At 47.6% G+C, this 20,463-nt stretch overlaps 1 protein-coding gene across 1 annotated transcript in view; it reads right to left on the bottom strand.

The window, feature by feature from the left end:
• Positions 1-275: 275 nt before the first annotated feature.
• The window catches only part of SYT9 (synaptotagmin 9), a 171,553-nt gene continuing 151,365 nt past the window's right edge, over positions 276-20,463 (bottom strand). Inside the window, exon 7 of the mRNA XM_059708777.1 lies at positions 276-2,471. Within this exon, the coding sequence (XP_059564760.1) occupies positions 2,463-2,471 (9 nt within the window). The 3' untranslated portion in view covers positions 276-2,462. The remainder of the gene's footprint in view (positions 2,472-20,463) is intronic.

Raw genomic sequence — 20,463 nt, 5'->3', positions numbered from 1 at the left:
TTTGGCGCAGAGACGAGGGGGAGAAAGCATCCAACCCGAGCATGTGAGCAGTCAGTAGAATGACAATAATCGTGGTTTTCCTCCAGGGTTTCTTGTGACATCGCAAGATCTATAACCATCATAACGAGCTGCCTTTCTTTAGCTTCTGCTCTACTTAAGTGTCCACGGATATTACTCCCCACCCCCTCCTCTGCCCCTTACTCCTCCCTCCTGCATGTTAAGTATTGCATGTTGGACAATACCCTTCCCCCCAAGTTCAAGGAGACAAGGTTGGAATTTTTCAAAAGGAACATTTACTAGGAAACTAAAGGGAAACCAAACAGAATGCAAGAGAACAAAAGTAGAGTTGCAGATCGGCTGAGGGAGTTCACATGTATAATGGGCCTCTGGCCACAGCTGGACTGGCTAGGCAAAGCTTTCCAGACACAAAGCCACCTGCCTGCCATATGGGCAGGCCTCTTTGCCTTCTGGCCTCTTTAAAACCACCTTCTGTTTCATACCAACAAACCAGTAGCATACTCATTGGTACCCCAGGGCTGCTAGCTCTTTGGGCAGGAAGATCTTGATGGGGGAATAACAGACACAGCTGCCCCAGGATCTCCTGCCCAGGCTCCCAGTGCCAAGGACCTATCAAAATTTATTGGGAGGGCTGCCTGATACTTATTCGGGACAGTTCGGTTTATCTGGGACCATTCTTCTGGGCTTATCTGCCTGGCTCTGGTGATCATATTTCTGCTGGTATGAGTGTTTCATGCTTTGCTCCTAACACTGAAATGGTGAAGGATGTCAGAATAGGGAGAACTAGGCAGAACGAGTTGGGCAAAGAAAGTAGCATTCTTCTCATGTCGTCAGACATAGGCAGAAACTTGGGTCCCCCTTCCATCCTGGAGGATGAAAGCCAATGAGATGGAAATGAATCAGGCAGGCTGGGGAGCACGTGAAGCTGGGGCGCAGCAATAGTGCCGCATACAACCAAAGGCCTCCATCCTTTTAGATCTGACATCAGGGTATTTCCTAGACCAGGCAGCTGTGGCAACACAAAACTTTCTGAAGACACACAATGATCCTGTTTCCACCCAGTTAGTCCTCCTGAAATGATAATTCAAATGAAGATAATGAGCTTCCCAGGAAGGTAAACTATAATCTAACTCTGGATTCTGCTGCAAAGGGATTGCATGAAAAGGGAAATGTTATCTTGCAGAAGTGGTGAAAATGTGTGGGTGCGGTACCTTGCACCCATCATGGGAGAGAGAGGGCTTCTCTGCCCGGGGTATGCTGAGGCCTTTGGCTTCATTTATATGATGGCAGAAGCAATGAGGATGAGGAACACAGTTGGCAGTGAGTTGGCTGATATGGTCACAAAGGAAGCTGAGTAATGAGTTACTGGGGAGAGCCCTTGACCTTCACTCTTGTGGGTATTTCCATTCCCCAAGTGCTATGAGAGTGATCTATGTGTCTGGAAGTGAAAAGGAAACCTGTCTGTAGCTACCCAAGGCTACCCTCTGGGCTGCTGCATGTGGAATTACCCCAGAAGGCACTCAGGCCAAGAAGGCCCAAAAGTTGTGCCTCCACTCATGGGATTGCTGTACTATCTCTCCATGAACTCAGCTCTCACAACAGCACATCTATTTCTGAGGCTGTTCCCTCCATGGACAAATGAGTCTGGGAAAGGGTACTCAGTGCTTACACCTCTGAGATGGATGCTTCGCTAACAGGGATGATAACTTTCATTCTAATGCCAACACTGGTTGGAAAGAAGTGGCTGCTGGCTACCCAGAAGACAGTGCTATGGATTCTGACTCCTCAGAACCTGGGTTTAGCAGACGAGGGGGTCACGATCAACTGGTACTCGCTGCCATGTGTATGGGAGAGGGCAGTGGGTTTGCTGTGAGCTAGCCCTCCTTGCACTAGATCTTCTCCAGGGGAACAGCGTGCTTATCCTACTCCATTCCTGGAGCTATACCTGGCAAAGCTGGAACACTTGTTGGGTAAAATATTTTCTGGAGACAGCTATTAGCTCAAAGATGAATTAAACCTGCTGCCTAGTTAGCACCTGGATATATTTTAAAGTATTCTGTCCTTCCAGGGCATTCAAACAAATAGCATCATGTCAGTATGACGTTGCCAGGGCAGATGCTGTGCCATCACTGAGAGTCCTGGTACTCAAGGTCCTCTCAGTCCTCTCACTGTATCAGCTGGTTTCCTCCGTGGTCCAATCCTGGTTCTTGACTGTGAGAGATGTGCTGCCCCGACAGCACACCACCTTAGACCATCTGAAGACAACTGGACCATTCATGTTCACCAAACCCAGTCTGGAAAGAAGGCCAGTTATCACTGTGGTTACAGCTGAGCATTTGGTCACTGGAGTCGTCCGGGCGTTGTTGGATAGGGAATGTTACTTAAGATCTTTGTGAGATGGTTGTCCTACTGTGTCCTTGGCAAAGCAGTTCTCTTACCCACAGTCATCGTTTCTGCAGGAAGAAGAAACAAAAAGAATGCTTTGGTTTTCACCCATATATTTTTAACGTGTAGCAAACAAGTGCCAGGCACCGTGCTGGATGCAGGGGATGCAGTCCCATGGGTAAGACACACACCTTGCTTTCCAGGGGGCTCACAGAGGGAGAAATTACAACATGGGAAGCTGAATAACAGAGGTGCACATTAAAATGCATCAGAGCAAGTAGGAGGGAGGGAAGAGCTTCCAGGGGGTTGAGGAGGCTGCAGAGAGGATGCTGAAAGATAAGTCTTCAAATTTTTTTAAAAAATCTTTAAGTATAGTTGGTATAAATATTACATTAGTTCCAGGTGTACAATAAAGTGATTAGACTTTTATATACCTTACACTGTGACCACCACACTGTCTAGTAATCGTCTGTCACCATGAAAATTTATCACAATATTATTGACTATATTCCCCTTCACCTTCCCACCCATGCACCACCCCCTCCCCTTTGGCAGCCATCAGTTTGATCTGTTTCCATGAGTCTGCAAAGAAAGCAAGTTGAAACCACAATGAGCTACCACCTCACAAAAGTCAGAATAGCTATTAGCAAAAAGTCAGTGAGTAACACGTGTTGGCAAGGAAGTGGACAGGCCACCCTGGGGCACTGTTGGTAGGGCCGCAGACTGGTGCAGCCACTACAGAAATCAGTATGGAGTTTCCTCAAAAAATTAAAAACAGAACTACCATAGGACCCAGCAATTCCACTTCTGGGTATTTATCCGAACAAAATAAAAACACGAATTAAAAAAGACATATGCACCCCTATATTTATTGAGGACTTATTTCCAATAACCAACATATAGAAGCAATGTAGGTGTCCATTAATATATGGATGGATAAAGCAGGTGTGGTACATATATACAATGAAATTACTCAGCAATAAAAATGAATAAAAGCTTGCCGTTTGCGACACCATGGATAGACCTGCAGGTTATTTTGCTCAGTGAAATAAGTCAGACAAAAAGACAAATACCATATGGTTTCATTTACACGTGGAATCTAAAGAACCAAAGCAAAGGGACAAACAAGAAGAAGGATATGTCTTGAGCTGGAGCATTTAGGCTGAAAGGGAGGGCATCCATCAGGAGAGGAGAGAGCTGGGCACAGGCACCAAGCAGGAAAGGGCACATGGCACACTGGATGTATTGTCAGAACGAGGTGGAGTGAGGGGCGGAGTCGTGGGAAGTGAGCTGGGGAATGGAGGGGGTCTGCGTGGTGCAACATCCCTTCCTTGTTTCCAGTCCGTGAAGGGCAGGCTTTCAGTGGAGCCCAGACTTAGAGCAGCAAGATCTTTTGTTTCCCCCTCAGCCCAGCCTTCAACTTAACTTATCAACTCAGGCCATTTCCCAGTGCAGATGGAGGGAATTCAACGTGAGTCACAGAGAGAAAGAAAACGGGAGTCACTGCCAGGGACACGGCGACGACAAAAACGATGCACAGACACGATGGGAGAGCCCAGACATTCTCCAACCAGGATACATGAACCGAATTCCAAAGCCCAGGTGTTCACACACGAGGCTAGTAGAGAGAGAAACACAAGCCAGAGAGCGTACACTGGCGAGGGAAAAGCATGTCGGACTGCGACCCGGGGCTTTGAAGCGCGTGTCTGGGTGTGGGAGCACCCATCCCCCTGGGGAAGGCTATGCTCCTTTCTGAATCCAGGAGGGAAATGTGAGTGGATATTTGCCTTATATTATGATTCAGATACAATGCTCCCAGGCTAGCTGATGCTCAGGAGTTCCCTCCGAATGGCTCTACTTCCCCATCCACCACCCACAGCAGGCCCCGCTTCCCAGAGCCCCTTCTCTCAGCTGTGAGGGCCCCAGCTGCAGGTCCAGCAGCAGCCTGCGGCCTTCCGTATCAGGGAAGGCAATCTATGGACAGGCTCCGCCCCACCAATGAATTCGGTCTGGAATTAGTTGTCCTGCTATTAGACAACGAGGCCATGTGCCACATTCTTCCAGCTTTGTAGTACCTGTTGTGTGCCAGGCACAAGGAAATGAACTGTTCAAATCCTTAAGAGAATCCTACGAGGTTCTTTACTGGAGGATGCAGATACCAAAAGATTAATACCCAAAGCCACACTGTTACTAAGTGACAGAGCTGGGATGTGAACCCAAGATGTCTAACTTCAAAGTCTAAGCTCTAACAATTACATGATCCCTAAACTCATTCTGTAAGTTCAGTCTATCCATTGAAGCTTCTGCCTTGGTTTTTCTAGGCAGATGAGGTAATTGTAAGAAACTCCAGTCCAATTAGTAGAATGCAGCAGGTGCCACACCCCACTTACGGTTCCTACCTTCTTATTCCATTCCTCTGGATCCCCCTGGTTAGTGACCTGCTTGTGTCTCATTTGCCCCTCAGTTCTATGTACAACCCCAGGCTCCCCTGTTCTGACCTTATTTCACCTCCATCTGAGCAGTCCCTTCAGACTGTCTGGGTAGATCTCCCCCGAAATGCCCACGCCACAGGGACCACTCCCTTTTCTGATTTGTTCTGGCCTAATCTGAAGCCCGCTTAGAGGGCTGGGCTACGACCTCAGCCAGTCTTTTACCAGTTCCCAGGCTCAGTAATACCACTAGCAGAGGCCATGCTGCCGATGGCAAAACCACAGGAAAGCTCCAATCTGGCCTCCATAGCTGGCCTTCGCTCAGTTAGTGAGTTTCCTCGTGCACAATTAGCTGGAGTCAAGCTCAGCCCCTGGGAATACTGTGGAGTAGACTACAGTCTCCCCTTCTCCAGCTGAGTAAGTTTTCTGGGCCCTGATAATGCCTGGTCCTAGTACCCTATGTTTTCCTCCTCTTGGCAGTGCCACTAAGTCCCCAGAATGTTTCTGGCCCGCCAGCCACACGATGATGGGATAAAGGAGTTTCAGTGTGTCTATTGCAGCCGTGGGCAAACTACGGCCCGTGGGCCGGATCCGGCCCGTTTGAAATGAATAAAACTATTGAAAAAAAAGACTGTACCCTTTTATGTAACGATGTTTACTTTGAATTTATATTAGTTCACACAAACACTCCATCCATGCTTTTGTTCCGGCCCTCCGGTCCAGTTTAAGAACCCATTGTGGCCCTCGAGTCAAAAAGTTTGCCCACCCCTGGTCTAGTGGGACGCAGGGCTCATCTCCACCAGAGGTCTTGTAAGAGAAGCGTCTTGAAAATGATGCTCTCCTGGGGAAAGTCAGGGATACAACTCAGTGTGAGGAAAGCAGTTCAGTTGTTCCAGGAGAAGGGCGATTTCGAGCATGGCATGGGTGAACTGTGCTATGGCTCAAACCCTTTGGTTTGTCTTGTGGGAAGAAGACTGGAAAAACTCAACCAACCAACCAATCTGACCCAGTAGGAACTTGGTGCGGGGATGGGGTGGTGGTGACTGTGGCATCAAGACTGTAGATAACAATGGTGTTCAAGCCCCGGTGGCCCTAAGGCTGGCCTTGCTGGTCCAGGGCTGGCACCAGGCCCATTTTAGTGGGCAGAAGCAGCAGCAACCTTGTTATCAGGCCTCCCAGGCAGCACCTGGGGTTTAGAGGGTATCAGGGAGTTTAGTGGCATCAGCAGGAGCAGTGGTTATAATCTTTTCTGAACAGAGGGGATTTTAAGCGAATTCAATTGCTCTGAGACATATGAATCTGATTTGAATTAAATTGAATTGAAACCAAAGATGAGAACTGTCCCGGTGAAAACTGTAATGTGAAGTGACATTTCAATCACAAAAATGACAGCTGATGTGAGACAGGCCACTGAAACTGACCTCAAATTAAGAACATGAAAAGACTGAGTGGATCATTAGATAATATCTTCCTGTGAATTTGAAAATGGGTTTTGATTACAGGAAGTATCTAAGGGAGAATGAAGAAGCTTGTCAAAAACTGAAGTGACTCATTACATTATTCAATCTTATATGCACTTAATATGGTTAAACTTGAATTTTAAAATTTTATTTAAAAAAGCATAAAAATCCAGGATTATGTTGCCTATTTATTATGTACCACAGCTTTGCAAATAGATGATGGAACATCATGCCACACCCACTTAGAATCTGATTCTTCCCTTCTCCCTTTCTCTAAAGAGGACATTCTTTATTGTTCACTCCCCTTCACCCCTCAAAGAATCAATATGCTGTCTGGTCAGTGTGGCTGAGTGGTTGAGTGTTGACCTATGAACCAGGAGGTTGAGGTTCGATTCCTGGTCAGGGCACATGCCCCAGTTGAGGGCTTGATCTCCAGTAGGGAGCATTCAGGATCAATGTTTCTCTCATCATTGATGTTTCTATCTTTCTCTCCTTCTCCCTTCCTCTCTGAAATCAATAAAAATATATTCTTTTAAAAAAAGAATCAGTCTGTTAAAGAAATAAAGAAATAAATCAGTATGGCTATAACTATATTTCCAGTCAGGAGACTGGGGCAATAGCATGAAAAACGAAAGGGGCCATTTGGGTAATAACTACTATTCAATGAGCACTAAAGCACCCTGCTCTACCCTACAAACTCGGCATATCTTATCTCATTCAGCCTTGGCACTCTGTGATAGATATTACCATTGCATGTTTACAGAGCTAACTGGGTCTGAGAAAGACAAAATAACAAAGGCAGTAAATGGCAGAGCCAGAATCTGCCATCACGCGTTTATGGGCCCAAATGCATGCTCTTCAAGTACTATGCCCGGCATGGCAAATTACTGCCATTCAATATCAACTCCATTGAGATGCCTTTCTAAAAAGGATTCCCAGTTCAGAAACTGAACTGAACAGTCCCGTCTTTGCAGGAAAGTGTATCAGGATCCATTGTCAAGTCAACCTTGAGAGTACAGGTGGTGAATGGTGGCATGTGTGACATGTAGACTGTTCCTGAGAGGGGTTCATCGGAAACAAGCCAGAAGCAAGGGCTCTAAGGGGGATGCCATTCCAAAGGTGAGCAGAGTACAGACGTAGGTTTTCAGATGAAGGGACATGTTAGAGTTACTGCAAGGAAAAACTTACTCTACCTGACAAAGCGAAATAGAGGATATTTGGAGTTTGTTACTTTAAGTTTACATTCACTATATCTATTCAGTAATTCATTCCACAAGCATTTATTGAGCACCACGTAAATGCAAAGAGGCATCTTGAAAGATTGCTGAGATAAGCGGCCAATATGGTGACTCCACACATGATGGAATTCTGAGTGTTCTGGAGGAAATGGTCATGGGTCTCCCAACCTGCTTTTAAACTGAGATGTTTCTCTGCAGAGAACTTTATGTAAACTGCCTGGGCTTTTGTGTTGCTACAAATCTCACCTGAGACAATGGCTGGGAACTTAATTGCATTGTCTCAACCCTCACGGGTGTCACCTTGCACTTGGAGAACTGGGGGCTGGAAGGAAGGTAGGGCTCATTTAATCCTCACGAAAAAATGAAGCTGCTTTGGCTTTCAGAGCTAGCATGGGGCTACTTTTATACATTAACAGAAACTCCACGCCTGAAGATTTGAAAATAGGAGATGCAGAGTCCATCTAACACATCAGCAAGCATTTCCCAAGCTGTAAGATAGAATAAATTGGAATTCTATCCTACAAGAATATACTCAGGGCTGACTTTGAGCCAGGCATGTTGCCAGGCCCTGGTTATACAATGGTGAATAACAACCTCACAAAGCCGCTGGACGTGCTGTGGGTGACACGCACCCAGACGATGTCAAGTGGCACCAGATGTTATATTAAGGGTGGGCACAGGGTACTAGGGGAAGAGAGTAGGAGGATCTTCAGAATGCTTCCTGCAGAAGGGGAAAATGGATCCAGATGCTTAAAAGATAAGTGGGACCTAGCCAAGCAAAGAGGGAAGGGAGGGAGCACAAGAAGTGAAAGCAGAGACAAGGGCATGGGGGTGAGTAGGAAGCACGGTGTGGACCACCAGCAACTGGGCATGAAGTGCAAGGAGGAGATGGAGGTGGGTCAAGGCCAAGTGAGGAAGCCTGACCTTGTTCTGAACAAAGGACAGTTATTGAGGAGTTTTAAGCAGGGGAGGGCACGATCAGATAGTGTTTCAGGACTTGGACCTTGGAAGCAGTGTAGCTTGGACTGGGGAACAGACAGGCAAGCAGGAGAGCAGAGCCGAGTGACCATGTGGGAGCCACTGAGGCACCTCTACTGCCCCACTAGGCCTCCCACCCTGGCCCTGGGTAAGTTTGTCAGTGAAGGGGGGAGGAGCTAACTGGCTTTGGATTCTGAGAGCTCTATTTGGCTGGGCATAAAACAGGACCTGAGTGCTTAAATTCAGTATTTCCTGGAAAGGGGGCTCTGAAAAATAACCAAGAGCTATAAACATAAATGCTGAAGACATCGTAAATGAAGACATATGCCTGCCTCCCAACCACCAGCGGACCCTATATGTTAGTGCACAATAAACTGGATGCTAGATTTGTTCACCTGTGACCCTGACTTCAGGATATCACCATTACCACTTATGAATAATGGACATTTTCTAGATAAAAAGACCCCAATGACTTCTAGTTCTCATTTGCCTGGCATGAGGGAGACACTGGAGGGAGGCACACCCAGCCAGCTGCACGTGTGGGCACCTGTGTCTCCCCTCTGGGAGCTTCCACCCTCTGTGAGGAGCCGGGTATAGACTGCCTCTGTGTTAATCCTCCCTCGGGCGCCCTCACACTGACCAGTCCCCTCCTGCCTGGTGAATGTGAACGGACATCATAGACTGAAAACCTCTCTACAAACCACAGAGTGAGGCTCAATCACCATCTGTAGCAAAAGTCAGCAATGAGCCCAAACCAGCTAGAAACATCAACACAGTGAACATGAAAGACCCTATTTTTTACCCTGGGGAGCAAACACAATCTCAGACCTGAAAGGGTTCATAGTCAAGAGAGAAGATAGGTGAATGAACTAACTATAAAGCCAAAACTAGAGGCAGAACGTGGTCAATGTAAATCATAAAGTATCATGGGAACACTTCGAGTTAAGTGGGGTATAGTCACTGGAGATTTCACAGAAGAGGTGGCACTTAAATTGAATCCTGAGGGTTACATAGGATTCACATGGTGAGAATGTAGAGGAAAGGTATTCTAGGCTGAGAGAGCATTAGGAGAAAAGGCACAACATAGAAGAATTAATTTGGGAAATATTAATAGGTATGGCCAGCCAGTGGAAGCTTTTGAAGGGGGAAAACTGGTAAAATCTGGTTCTCCCTTCCAGGAGAATGGCTTAGGATGAGACGGGAGTGACTAAGGGGCTGCTGAAGTTATGCCCACAGACCCCCTGAGGGAGAGAGGACAGACCCTGGGCTACCTCCTTCTCAGGTACCTGCTGCATAAATGAAATAATAAGTTTTCATTTCAAAATTTTTCATTAAGATAAGCAGGGAAAGCCCTGGCTAGGTAGCTCAGTTGGTTAGAGCGTCGTACCGATATGCCAAGGTTGGGGGTTTGATTGCCAGTCAGGACACATATAAGAATCAACCAATTAATGCATCAATAAGTGGAACAACCAATCAATGTTTCTCTCTCTCTCCCCCTTCCTTTCTAAAATCAATTAGAAAAAAGATAACTAGGGAAAATCATGTTCTAATTTGAAGGAATCAAATCTTTGTAGTTACAAAGTATAGTCTTATCAGATTACAACATTTAAATTGTTTTTTAATTAATTTTTTAGAGAGAAAGGAAGAGAGAGGGACAGAGATAGAAACATCGAGGAGAGAGAATCATCAATTGGCTGCCTCCTGCACACCCCCCACTGGGGATGGAGCCTGCAACCCAGGCATGTGCCTTGACAGGGAATCGAGCCAGGGACCTCTTGGTTCATGGGTCGATGCTCAACCACTGAACCATACCAGCTGGGCAATACAACATTTAAAAACACAATTGTGGAAAAAGCCCACAGAACATAACATGACTGCCAAAACAAAGCAAAACAAAAATATGTATTCCATTAGCTTGAAGGATTTTTTTTAAAGGGCTTTTTCAGTTAATCAACTTTACTGCCTATTGTTCACTGCACATCCTACTGAGTTTGAAAATTACGGTTATATTGAAGCAGATGATTAGGTGGGGGAAGCAACAGCAAAGGCAAAACAACTGAAAGTACATTAGCCAAAAGCTTACATGACACACCACTTGGGAATGTGAGATCATAAGGGACCAGGCATCGGTGCCAGCAGGATGAAAACGAAACAGCTTTCCAGAAAACTCTTAGGCCTTGTTTCAGGTTTACATTCTTAACTGAGCTGAATACCAGCAGCCCAGAAGGAAAGCATCATTCAGAACCAGCTGTGTGGCCCACACCTGGGCTGGCCAGTGAGAAACTGGCCGTGCGAGGCTGGTCCAGCTGCGTTTTCTTCCACGCTGCCTGGTTGGCAGGGAAGCGGGTTTGAGAGACTTGCCGAGGGGTGTAGGCAGGTGCAGGTTTCCTTCTAGGAAGAGGAAAGGGGAGGAAAGAGGAAGAGTACAACTGGAACAGGTAGAGGCTGCCACTTCAATTCGATGATGAGGTGATGAAGGAAGAGAGCCTAAGGGGCTGAACAGGGGTCCACATTTGGATCCAGGCCAGGAAGCCCTCATGTCCATGCCTGAGAAGCACCGAGATAGAAAAACGCTGCTTTTAAAAGCACTGTAGGGCCAAGCTGGTGTGGCCCAGTTGACTGAGCATCGACCTATGTACCAAGAGGTCTCCAGTTGATTCCCAGTCAGGGCACATGTCTGGGTTGTGGGCCTGACCCCCAACAGGGGGTGAGCAGGAGGCAGCCGATAGATGTTTCTTTCTCTCTGTCCCTCTCCTTGCCCCTTTCTCTAAAAAAAACAGTAAAAACATTAAACAATAAATAAAATAAAAGCACTGTGTGGAATCAGAAAGATCTTAGTTTCACTCTATATTAGTAAGCTCTTGTTATAATGACACATTCCCCACTGATCTTGGTCATTTACAACGATAACCTCGTATTTCCTATTCATGGGTTTGTGGGTTGGCAGCAGCTCTGCTGGGCTCCACTGGATCTGGCTAGAGGTGAGCTTCTGTGACTGCTCATTCTAGGACATAGGTAGTTCCCATGACAGATGTCAAAAGCTCAAGGGGGTGAGTAGAAATACGCGGTGCTTTTAAAGCCATCACTTGGGGGGAGGAGAACCAAGATGGCGGCATAGGTTAACGCCGGAGTTTGCTGCTTTGAACAACTACTTCAAAAGTGAAACCAAAAAACGGAAGGGACATCACCCAGAACCACAGGAACGCTGGCTGAGTGGAAGTCCTACAACTAGGAGGAAAGAGAAACGCATACGGACACTCAGAGGAGACGCAGTGCTGAAGTCAAATTCTGAGGTGCGGAGTGTGCGGAGCGGGCTGGCGGCGGAGGGCGCGGTTGTTGTTTTCAATCGGGAGGGAGTCGCAGACTCTGAGCACCAGATCCGGGCGAGTCTTTAGGGACCCAGACTCAAACGGGAGAAGCGGGACTGTCTGGCCTCGGTCAGAACGAGGGCAGCTTTCTCTCCGAGCTTTGCAGCGGGTGCTGGGACTCAGAGAGGCAGAGCCCCTTGGGACAGGACTGAGAGCCGCCATAACTGCTCACTCCAGCCCACCCTGTTGATCCTGTGCGACCCGCCCCGCCCAAGCCCTGCACGGAGGCATTTGCCGGATAGCCTCAGGCAAAGGCTAGATTAGCACCTCCCTAGAGGACAGAAGTTCTCTCACTGCTGACACAGCTGATTCTCATAGCCACTTGGCCTGGAGGTCAAACCCTCCCTGGAATTAGCTACAACAATCAAGATTTATCTATAAGACTTCAAACAAAGACCACTAGGGGGTGCACCAAGGAAGCATAACAAAATGCGGAGACAAAGAAACAGGACAAAATTGTCAATGGAAGAAATAGAGTTCAGAACCACACTTTTAAGGTCTCTCAAGAACTGTTTAGAAGCTGCCGATAAACTTAATGAGATCTACACGAAAACTAATAAGACCCTCGATCTTATATTGGGGAACCAACTAGAAATTAAGCACACATGGACTGAAATAACGAATATTATACAGACGCCCGACAGCAGACCAGAGGAGCGCAAGAATCAAGTCAATGATTTGAAATGCGAGGAAGCAAAAAACATCCAACCGGAAAAGCAAAATGAAAAAAGAATCCAAAAATGCGAGGATAGTGTAAGGAGCCTCTGGGACAGCTTCAAGCGTACCAACATCAGAATTATAGGGGTGCCAGAAGATGAGAGAGAGCAAGATATTGATGAAAAAAGAATCCAAAAATGCGAGGATAGTGTAAGGAGCCTCTGGGACAGCTTCAAGTGTACCAACATCAGAATTATAGGGGTGCCAGAAGATGAGAGAGAGCAAGATATTGAAAACCTATTTGAAGAAATAATGACAGAAAACTTCCCCCACCTGGTGAAAGAAATGGACTTACAGGTCCAAGAAGCGCGGAGAACCCCAAACAAAAGGAATCCAAAGAGGACCACACCAAGACACATCATAATTAAAATGCCAAGAGCAAAAGATAAAGAGAGAATCTTAAAAACAGCAAGAGAAAGAAACTCAGTTACCTACAAGGGAATACCCATACGACTGTCAGCTGATTTCTCAACAGAAACTTTGCAGGCCAGAAGGGAGTGGCAAGAAATATTCAAAGTGATGAATAGAAAGAACCTACAACCAAGATTACTTTATCCAGCAAAGCTATCATTCAGAATTGAAGGTCAGATAAAGAGCTTCACAGATAAGGAAAAGCTAAAGGAGTTCATCACCACCAAACCAGGATTATATGAAATGCTGAAAGGTATCCTTTAAGAAGAGGAAGAGGAAGAAAAAGGTAAAGATACAAATTATGAACAACAAATATGCATCTATCAACAAGTGAATCTAAGAATCGAGTGAATAAATAATCTGATGAACAGAATGAACTGGTGATTATAATAGAATCAGGGATATAGAAAGGGAATGGACTGACTATTCTTGGGGGGGAAAGGGGTGTGGGAGATGTGGGAAGAGACTGGACAAAAATCGTGCACCTATGGATGAGGACAGTGGGTGGGGAGTGAGGGCGGAGGGTGGGGCGGGAATTGGGAGGAGGGGAGTTATGGGGGGGGGAAAAAAAGGAACAAATGTAATAATCTGAACAATAAAGATTTAATTAAAAAAAAAAGAAAGAAACAAAAAAAAAAAAAAAGAAAAAAAAAAATAAAATAAAGCCATCACTTGGAACTGTCACCCCTCTTGTATTCTATTGATCTGAGCACGCCACAGGGCAAAGTCCAAAGTCACTGGCATGAAAGACCCATGCAAGACTGTGGAGGGGACATAGAACAGTGGAGACATAAGACAATGTACATCAATATGCTAGCTCTCCCACTTATTTGCCTCATGATGGTAGCTAAGTCAGCAAAGCCTCCGCTTTTCTCCTCTGGGGAGATACTACTGTTTGCCTCACAGGTTGAGGGTGAAATTAGATGATGTACATCCAGTGCTTAGTATAGTGCCTTGGATCAAGCAGGTGTCTGATGCAGGAAAGCTGATGTGACATTATTACTGTGAGGTGTCATGTGTAGGGAAGGTAAGCCTGCTTGTCAGGAGGACAACAAGCGGCACTGGGCGAAGGCAGGACCCAGGGCAGCAGGAGGGGAGGTGGTGGTCGGGCAGATGGGTGGGGGTTTAAGGTGGGGGACAGGCCAGGGGCACAGTAGACCCAAGGCTTATGAGCACTGGGTAATGATGAATGAACAGATACATGGGCGAGAGAGACAGCTCAGCCCCCTTCCAAACAACCCTGGGAGAGCCATTGGTCTGAAGGTGGCAGAGGCTTTATCTTCTCGCCCCCAGGACAACGCAGCTACAGTACTTCCTCCAGGTAAGGCCAACTTTGCCCCTTGAGACTGAACCTGCCTTCTGTCCCACTGTCCAGTCGCCTGTCCTCGCACCATTGTCACCCACATCCCGGCCTGTACTTCCCCTTCCCTGAAAGAACCCGCTGTGTGAACTGTCTCCAACCACCTATGGGTCTCTCCACCTACCATCTTCTATGTCCTGACTCTCGTAAAACCTTTCCACTTCCTTGCCTTGAGTGAAGCCTGGTTCTCCCTCGAAGGCACACCACTCTCTGTGACCTCTCTCGAGAAAGCTGTGAATCCCTCGCATCCCATGTATCTCGGGTGGGGTGGTGCGCTGTCTCTTTTGCTTCTCAATGCTTTTGTCTCTCCACCTTCTTATAAAACCACCGTCACCCCTAAACCCCTCTTCCCTGCAGCCACCAGCAACATCCCTGGCCACCCCTTCATCTCCGAAGATGAAGGCCCTGCTGTTCCCGGTTTTCCCTTCCACACCAAGCCGTGCCATTGCCCCACACCAATGACCAGGCCAGGGCAGTGGCTCACGTGGTGCCAACCCATCCCACCATGAAACCATGCCAGGCATCCTGGTGATTGCCGTGACAGGGGGGTGAGGAGGCAGAATTGCGCCTCTGTGGAAGCTGGACACATGGGCCTCTAACTCAGTGTACCCAGCAGAATTATTGGAGAGGCCTATAGAAGGGAGTTACTTTGAGAGAATTCTTTGTGCACATAGCACGTAGATGTTTGCCACTTTTTAAAAAAAATTCCTCACCTGAGGACATGCTTAAAGAGAGGAAGTTGGGAGAGGAGAGGAGAGGAGAGAGAGAGAGAGAGAGAGAGAGAGAGAGAGAGAGAGAGAGAGAGAGAGAGAGAGAAGAAGAAGAAGAAGAAGAAGAAGAAGAAGAAGAAGAAGAAGAAGAAGAAGAAGAAGAAGAAGAAGAAGAAGAAGAAGAAGAAGAAGAAGAAAAAGAAGAAGAAGGAGGAGGAGGAGGAGGAGGAGGAGGAGGAGGAGGAAGAGGAGGAGGAGGAGGAGGAGGAGGAGGAGGAGGAGGAGGAGGAGGAAGAGGAAGAGGGAAGAAGGAAGAAGGAAGAAGGAAGAAGAAACATAGATGTGAGAAAGAAACATTGATTGGTTGCCTTCTGTATATGTCCCGGCCAAGGATGGAACCTACAACCCAGGTATGTGCCCTGACCGGCATTCGAATAGGCAACCTTTTGGTGCTCGGGACAATGCTTAACCAAGCCACACCTGTATGAGATTTCTGCCACTTTATCAAATGAATTCAGTGGGTCTGGAAACCAAAACCATGCGCCACGCAATGCTGGAGACACAGTGGGGACAGTTGCCACTTTCAGCACAGAATGAAGTAGAAAAATCACAGCATGAAATTGCAATAATAAAGCGCCGCCAGCTTGTTGAAGCCAGCACAAGTGCACGCATGGGACGCGTTCCTCTTTGGCGCAGGCGATGAGCATGCTCCCTGTGGTGAGCAGGGCATGGACTGGAGCTCTGAGTGCAGAAGCTAAGACCCAATGAGTCCTCTGCTCACTTCACAGGGAACATCAATGGCGATGATGTTTCCTGAAAATCGTGTACCAGGTCCCCACAGGTGAGAGCGGAACCCTCACACTGCAAAAGGCTGTTTCCAGAATAGACCTGAGACAGAAGTGGTGGCTCTGAAGCATTTGTGGAGGCCACAGCCTCCTCCGTCCTCTGTCCTGGCTCCCTGCTTCCTCTCCATCTCTCACAGTCTCAGTTTCACAAAAAGTCACCAAATCACCTCAAAATGTGAAATACCCCGAAGTCTTCGGGACCCTGAAGACCGGCTGCACTTCTCTCCTTGTGGACCACACAGACTTTTCCTAAAAGTCCCCCCAGCCAGGGAGTGCCCCTGTGCTGTCAGGCAAAGCACGGATGCTGTCAGCAAGGGCTTTTACAGTCAGCTTTTCAGCGCATAGAAGTTTGAACATGAAAACCTGCTGAAATCATGTAGTGTTTGTTGGTGAAGGACCCCAACTCCACAAGTCAAGAAAGGGGCGTACGTACCTCAAGCCGAGCACCTGGGATGCCAGATCCTCCTCTCCTTCCCTCCATCTATTTCTCATTCAGCCAATACTGAGCACCTACTCTTTGCTGGGCCCACACAAGGGTCCAGGGAATCAGAGACAAAGGAGATACAATCCTGTTCTCAGGGATCTCATAGTCTGTTCAGGAAAGCAAACCCGGACAACAAAGCAGCATTATGGGAGCTCCACAAGCTGTATACACAGACAGGAGGCTACACTTGGGTTGAATCTGAAACAAGTACAGCAGTCCCCACCTTTATCCACAGTGTTGCTTTCTGAGGTTTCAGTTACCTGCAGTCAACTGGAGTCCAAAATATTAAATGGAAAATTTCAGAAACAAATAACTCCCAAGTTTTAAATTGCACACTGTTCTGAGTAGCGTGACGAAGTCTCACACTGTCCCCTTCTGTCCAGCCCAGGATGTGAATCATCCCTTTGAATCCATGCTATAGACAATCCCCACTCTTAGTCTCTTAGTAGCCAATTTGGTTGTCAGATTGACTGTCTGGTATGATAGTGCTTGTGTTCAAATGACCACCCCCATATTACTTAGTATTAGTCACAAAGTGCAAGAGTAGTGATGCTGGCAATTTGGGCATGCCAATGGGAAGCCCTAAAGTGCTTCCTCTAAGTGAAAAGGTGAGTACAGTAAGCAAGATATTTTGAGTGAGAGACCACCACATTCACATAACTTTTTATTACAGTACCTTGTTATACTTAATCTATCTTATTACCAGTTATTACAACTCATCCCTTACAGTGCCTAATTTATAAATTAAACATTATCATAGTTATGTATGTGTAGGAAAACAAACTATATATATAAAAGCCTAAGCAACCATTATGACCAGTTGCTATGATGTGCACTGACCACCATGGGGTGACGCTCAATGCAGGAGTTGCCCCCTGGTGGTCAGTACGCTTCCACAGTCAACCTCCTGTAGCCAGCCAACCTCCTGCAGTCCCTCCCCCCGGCCGGCCAGCCCGATCAGCCCCAATCAGGACTGGGCGAGACAGGCCCTGATCGGCCCCAATCACCGACCAGGCAGAGGGACCCCACCTGTGCATGAATTCGTGCACCAGGCCTCTAGTGTTAAATAACATTAATTATTAAGATTTACCTAGTAGCCATTAAGTGCTCACACTGTGCTAAGCATACTGCATTATTTTCCCATTGAGGTCTCACCATAGCTCTGTTGGGTAGGGTCTGCATTGTGCCGATACAAAGGAGAATGATCTGAGGCTGAGAAAGGTTCAGACACTGGCTCAAGCACACACAGCTCAGAAGTGGGAAAGCCAAATGTGAGCCCTGTGGTCTGACTCCAGAGCCTGTGCTTTTAAATACCACAGTGAAAGGACTGCCTCTTTGGCTATGAGTTAGTGGAAGGTGGCCCAGGGGCTCGGCAAAATCCTGGCAGGGGAGGACCCTCCTAAAAGCCTCTTGGCAAATTAAGCCGCCCTCCCTCCTGTTCCCAGCCGCTGACCTCTAGGTCCCAGGAACAGTCAGCTCTGGAAAATCATGAACTGTGTGGGAGAGCAAAGGCAAAGCTGCACTGCCTGCCAATCCCTTCGGCCTGGCCCCTCCTGTGACTCGGGCCTCCCGGGAGGCAGTCTCCACAGGATATCCCTGGCTCTGCCTCCACCGGGAAGCATGCACATGGGCCTTTGCTCTGGAAATTGGGCAATTTCTCACTTAAAACTATCTGAAAACAACTCCAGTGCCTCCAAAATTATACATTCACAGAACATTTCTAGACTCTGGAATAGGATCAGACAGTAATGATTTAATTGATGGTTAAGTGTGTAGATAAAATGAATATGCTGAATCCTCCCTGTAATTATCTCTCCAAGGAGCCCCGGCAGCTGTAATTACTGTCTGAGGCCAAAATTACAAACCGGCTATAGTTTTAAGCAACATGTGTAGCCACCCCTGCTGGATCTCTGAGGGAGTCGGTCCCTCCCAGCACAGGGGCCACCAGGACCCGTCCAAGAGAGCTTAGTCCTTCCAGAGGTTTGCCTCCCAAACCTTGGGGATATGTTCTCATGGCTGTTCTGCACCCCTGCCTGCACCCTCACTGCACACTCTCTCTCTCAGAGTCTACACACTGCTGGTGGCCAACACACCAATTTAAGTTATAAATCCACTTCCGTTACAATGGACCAGAATGGCGATCTCCACTGATCAGATGAGTACAATCATGACTGAAATCTTCGCAGAAGCTAAGCTCCTGCCTGGATGACTATGCAAAATTCACGTATTCATTCAATAATCCCAACAGAACCACAGAGTGCCTCCTATGCACCAGGTGCTGAGCAGATGCGACTCCTGCAATTTTGGACTGTGGCTCTTGAATTATCCTTGACTGGAACCTGCTAAAGGTCCCAGCCAACACCATCTCACACATCTGGACCTGCCTCTGGAGATTAGTTGGGCGGAAGAGTGTCATGATGTGGTGGGCATGCTGCAGGGGAGGGGAGGACACGTGACCTGCTGATTTCAGCAAAGCTTGTTGGAGACATTGGCTTGGTCCTCAGCCTTGCCTGCTTTGTAGCTTCTATCATGCATTCGGCACTTCCGAGATGCCTACTGTGTGCATAGGCTGTGCTCCTCTGTGGGTTATTCCTTCTCCCTCCAAATCATGCATCCCATGCCCTATCCTGGCAGTGCAGGGCTCTTACTAGGAGTAAACAAGTCAGAACACAGCCCTAGGTAACACCTAACTGTCACCAAGCAATCTGTCTGATTATTTACTTATGTCTGGCCCCTTATCTGGACGGTAAGTTTCATGGAGAATCAAGCTCGGCACCCGCTCAGAAATATTTGATTTATAAATGAAAAACCATAAAATGCTAAGAAGGCAAATGTCACTGACACTCTCCACCTCTAACCGGGGAAGGGCGCTCAATTCCAAGGATGTTGTCAGGTGAAGGCGGGAGGTAAAGTCTGTGCAATGATGAGCAAATCTAGGCTTACACAGGGGTACACTACAATTCATTCACTCCCATTCATTCATAATGTTTCTTTCTCTCCTCTCTCTCTCTCTCTCTCTCTCTCTCTCTCTCTCTCTCTCTCTCACACACACACACACACACACACACACACACACACACACTTTTCTTCATGGGACTGTGATCTTGGAAGCCAAGCACATGTATTGTCATCACTGAATACTTACTATCTACACATTGTGTAGTACTGAGTGGCCCTAAAGAAGTGTTTATTGAATAAGCACATCAGTGAAAGCCCTCAGAATCCTGAAAGGTTACCTGCAGTGGCGATGATGGCCAGCAGAGGGCAGAAAAGGGTAGCAGAGCTGATGGCAGAGGCCCCAGGAAAGGGCCATTTCCTCCATGGAGATCCTTTGGCATTGAGGCAAGGGTCCTCTTAACCGTGTGAGTATCTGAGGACACTGAGAGCAACAGGACTGGAGAAAATTGCTGACAGAAGTCCAACAAAGCCCAGCGTCATTAAGGGGAGAGATCAATTAGAGTGCGGAGCTGGTGATGCTGGTGGCCAGTGCTGGGGCAGAGGTGTGTGGAGAGAGGAGCGGAGTCCGGGACCCCAAGTGAAGTCGTCTAGAGTCACAGTGCTGGCAGCACAAGCCCTGTGTCCAGCACCTCTGGGAGCTCCGAACTTACCCTGGGGGCGCTGTCATTCTTAAAGTGACAAGTGTCCTGAAAGTCAGGCCTGACAGCACCCCCCCATCCTGATTGGGAGAGAGGGCAGGGACACCCCCCCCTCCCCCCCGGAGCATGGAGGATGCTCTCACACTCCAGGTCCCCTGCAGGTGTGGGGCCCAGCAGAGTGTTCTGGGCCATTAGAAGAATTGCTCCTCATTTCAGTCGATTTCCCCCAGAGCTTCGAGTGCTAACGGCAGGTGCAGAGATCAGACAGGAGGCAGGCGGAGAGCGGCCGGCTGCTGCCTGCAGGACCACCTCTCCCCTGGAGAGGGTCTCAGTGGGGGCTGTTGGTCTGGCAAACTGTGGGGCCCAGACTTCATTTGCTTCCCTGTGGAGCCTCTGTTGGCTTGAGCCTTTTGGAATCAGCTAGAAAACGGTTTGTTTCCAGGAGGGCAGAGAATGGAGCCCAG

Source organism: Myotis daubentonii, chromosome 9 (assembly GCF_963259705.1).
Source record: "Myotis daubentonii chromosome 9, mMyoDau2.1, whole genome shotgun sequence".
NCBI classification, from domain to species: Eukaryota; Metazoa; Chordata; class Mammalia; order Chiroptera; family Vespertilionidae; genus Myotis; species Myotis daubentonii.
Note: the sequence above shows the minus strand (reverse complement) of the source record. Positions and strands in the feature narration are given on the sequence as shown.